Source organism: Helianthus annuus, chromosome 17, assembly GCF_002127325.2.
Source record: "Helianthus annuus cultivar XRQ/B chromosome 17, HanXRQr2.0-SUNRISE, whole genome shotgun sequence".
Taxonomy (NCBI): Eukaryota; Viridiplantae; Streptophyta; class Magnoliopsida; order Asterales; family Asteraceae; genus Helianthus; species Helianthus annuus.
The window spans coordinates 154,217,370-154,221,774 of NC_035449.2; the positions used below are offsets into that span (position 1 = coordinate 154,217,370).

At 34.2% G+C, this 4,405-nt stretch overlaps 1 protein-coding gene across 1 annotated transcript; it reads right to left on the reverse strand.

Annotated features, from left to right (window-relative positions):
* Positions 1-2,536: 2,536 nt before the first annotated feature.
* LOC110925747 (hydroquinone glucosyltransferase) lies at positions 2,537-3,990 on the reverse strand. Its single transcript, XM_022169600.2, has one exon. It carries the CDS (start codon positions 3,957-3,959, stop codon positions 2,547-2,549), a length of 1,413 nt encoding a protein of 470 aa, XP_022025292.1. The 5' UTR covers positions 3,960-3,990; the 3' UTR covers positions 2,537-2,546.
* Positions 3,991-4,405: the final 415 nt, after the last annotated feature.

Below are 4,405 nucleotides of genomic sequence, written 5' to 3' on the forward strand. Positions count from 1 at the left end.
CATCTCTTCATGGATTCGGAACTCCAAAGAATATTGATGAATATTTGAAGCTAAAGGGCAAGCAAGTAGAATATCAGGCAAAAGAAGAGAGTAAAGGGCTAGGGGACACCAACTTGTCAGGTCGCATGCAACATTGGCTTGGTCAAGTCAAGAAGTTAGAAGATTTTGCTAGAGACCTGAGTAAGAAAATGTCAAATCTGCCACCAAATGTTGAGCTACGAAACACATTAAGGAATGATTTCTTGAACATTATCATGGATACCAAGCCCTATGAAGTCTACAGGTCTGATTTCAAAGACTAGCCCCTTGAAGCTCTTAAAGAGGAAATTAATAGAATTGAAAAGATGAATAAAGATCCTCAAATGCAAAAATCTGCTCCCAACTGGAAACAATACAAAAAGGTTGAAGTGGATGAAGTGTTGAAGTATAAGAGAATGAGGGCAGAACTTGTAGCAGCTAAGTATGGGATTGCTAGACAAATTGGAAAATGGTCTAGGCAGTATATTGATCGAGCTTATAATAAGCTAGAAGAGCGAAGAAAGACAGATCCATCCCTTCCTAAAAAGCAAGTATACAAAGATGAAACAACTGTTAAACGTCGGCAGACCACTACCTCTAAAAAGTTGTTCTCATCAACAGATATATCCATTGCTATCTTGAACCAAAGAAAAAAGACAACAATTGATGGATGAGGAAGATGAAAACAGAGAAGTTGAAATCAGAAAAGAGTCTATCAGAATTCAGTTACGATATGGATTGGATGATGCTTCGTTGCAATTACAAGTTAAAGTTGCTCAAACACTTCAAATGTTGGCAAGCAGGCCTAAATAGCCAAACTCCTCTCAAATAAAACTTCTCCCAAGAAACCCATTAGACCCAAAAATACTAAAGTGGAAGTCTGACAAACAGACTTATGAATTGACTTTGATCAAGTCTGATGGTAGTGTTGAAAAGATATCAAGGGAGAATTCACTTGGTCTAAATCCAGTTGACCTCCAAGTTCTTTTTAACCTTCAGCTTGATAGGGATGAAGATGATACTGATTCCTTGGATTTTGAGCTTCAATTCAAAGGGCAAATCCGGGAAAGGTTGATGAGAGAATAAAGATTTGCTGATTTCTAAAGTCTGCTGATTCCTTGATTTAGCTTTGCTGAAAGTTGTTGAGGCAGGTGATTGTGTGTTTGTAGTTAATGTTTGTTGAAACTTAAGTTGTATTCAAATTCTATTAAGTTTTGTTAGACATCTATTATATGTACTTATGTCTATAAACAGTTTATATTGTCTTTTTGGGTAAACAGTTTACATTGACAATGGGTAGATACGTGCTTTTTGGATAAGAGAATGGAAATAATCGTATGTAACTGATATATTAACCGATAATCTATATTTATAGTTGTCTTTTAGCTATAATAGATAATACGTTTTGATACAATATCTATATACCTATCTATACTTTCTATCAAAATGTGTTATGCATGGTTTTCTAAAAGCGACCCGCGTTTCCACACGGGTCTTACCACTAGTACTATATAATAAAAGAAACCAGTTTAGGGACATTTGTCATCATATTAGGTCATCTCTTATAGATAATTATTATTTTAATTTAATCTCTTCTAATTAATTATAGATAACCCTCCTACTAAATATTATTTAATTTAATATCTTATATTATAGATAACCCTCCTACTAAATATTATTAGTTTAATATCTTATGAATAATTATTATTTAGTTTAATCTCCTTCTCATTTATAATATTATTTATTTAAATTAATTGTATTTGAACGTTTTGTTTAGTTTGGTATCAAATAAATTGTACGAAACTTAAAATAAAATTAACTAATATTATTTATCATTTATACATTTACGGAGTTTTAAATAAATGGTTAAATTTATTGAGAATTCGTTAACAAATTTTGCAACAACAGAATAATCTATTTTTATCACGAAAACCAAACTTTGTATTAATATATTAAATATTTTTATTTTCACTATACAAAATTACATTTACTCGACCCATATAACACATGAGGTTTTTTAAGATATAACTTTTTATTATTTGATATATAAAATTAGATTTATTTAATTCGTACAATACACGGGTTTTTTAAGGATATATATTTTTTATTATTTAGTACAGAAATTACATTTATTCAAACCATGTAATGCGCATATTTTTAAAGATGTAATTTTTTATTATTTGGTATATAAAATTACATTTATTCAATCCGTGTAATAAGTGAGGTTTTTTAAATATGTATTATTTTATTATTTGGTAAACAATATTACTTTATTCAACACGTGTAATACATGTGGTTTTAAAGATATAACTTTTTATTTGGTATATAAAATTACATTTATTCAACCCGTACAATATGGTTCTTATAGATATAACTTTTTTATTATTTAATATATAAAATTATATTTATTCAACCCGTACAATAAATGAGGTTTTAAAGATATATTGTTTTATTATTTAGTATATAAAATTTATTTATTCAACCCCGTATAGTACACGGGGTTATAACCTAGTAACTACTTATATAAACTAAATTTTGTTTTTTAACTTGGAAACTAGTTGATCTAGTGTTTTTGTCGAACACCCGTCTTTGCTAAGTGCGCTTAGAGCTGCTTCTTTAAGCTCTTTAATTCGAACTCGGATTGCTTTCCCTTCGTCACCTTTTGATAAACTGTTGACAACCCGAACAATCTCTGAATGATCCACAATGCCACTTTCGTTCAACTTAGCCCGCATAGCAACTTTCAAACCCTCAGTCAACATTAATGCATTCATCTTTTGTTCTGCATAAAGTGGCCAAGCAATAATCGGGACCCCTAGAACTATAGTTTCAAGAATCGAGTTCCAACCACAGTGAGTCAAAAACCCTCCTGATGAGCTATGACTCAATATCTGGGCTTGAGGTGCCCAGTTAAGCACCACCAACCCACGGTTTTTGGTTCTTTCTAAAAAGGTTTTTGGTAAAAAGTCAAAAGTGCCCTCGTCGCCATGGCTATTTAGGTATGTAGCATCCGCTACTTTATCATTTGGCTTTCGAACCACCCATATGAATCTTTGCTCACTCATCTCCAAACCCATGGCTAACTCAGTGAGTTGCTCAGAAGAAAGGGAACCACCACTCCCAAAACATATATACAAGACAGACCCAGATGGCTGATCATCTAACCATTTTAAACAACTCGACTCATTCACACCCTTATTAGACTGAACCGACCCTGACTGTATCAATGGTCCAACCGGGTAAACGGGTGGCTTATCGGGTTCCACCTGTTGTAAAACTTCAATTGCTCCACTCTCTAACCCCTTGAAGCTATTTACCACTATGCCATCAGCCATGAAATACCTCTTTACATTATGCAAAACGCTTTTGTATGCATCATTACTCCGGTCCTGAAGCGGGTCAGGCAGGTCCTTACCATGAACCGGTATACAACCCGGTATCTGAATCGGGCCAGGCACGTCCCTATACTCGCATGACACCATTTGATCAAGCTTTGGAAGATGAAGACACCTAGACAAAGTCATGGCAGATGCTGGAAAGAAAAGATAACGTGGAACACCTAATTCAACCGCGACATCGAAAGCATCTGTTCCAAACAGGTCAACAAACAATGCAACAATGTTTTTGTCTGCCATCATGGAACTAATGGTTGCATGAATAGCAGTAACGGATCGGGTCACCATGAGACTTATTCGGGTCTCAATCTTGGCATATTGAGGCAAATCATCAAAGTTTACAGGTGGGAGGAGGGTGTAGTTGATGGCATTTGGTAGTGAATCAAGAAACTCACTCTGTGAATGGGATAATGGGCCTTCGTTTGGGATGATGAAAGTTGCATAAAGATTGTGTTGGGCTGTGAGTTTTTTGGCGAATTCAACCAATGGGATGAGGTGGCCCATCCCTGGGCTGGGTACAATGGCGATATGTGCTGGTTTCTCCATTGATATTGGAGAGAAAGAATTGTGTGCGTGTTTTGGTATGTGAAGAAGTGGATGATGAATAAATGGATGAACGAAGGTGTTTAAATAAGCAACAAAGTGATATAATCTGTTGGTTTGGCTGACCCTCCTAGCCTAACCATTTTGGTTTATCATTTCTTGAAACCGTACTTAGAGGTCTGATCTACATTTTTCGACAAAATTAGTCTAGATATACGGGCGTAAAGCCGTATATGAATGAGACTGAACTCAAACTCGACTAATTTCGAGCTTGATTCATTTCGTGATTCATGTTTAAATGTATAGATGTATATTGTATAAGGGGATGGTTCAAATGAAAACCACTTTTATTGTGAAAACTCGAAAACTAACTAAAAAAAGCCTAAAAAACACACAAATTTTTTTTTTTTTCAATTTTTTTTTTATAAAAATCGCTAGTTTTTATGTAT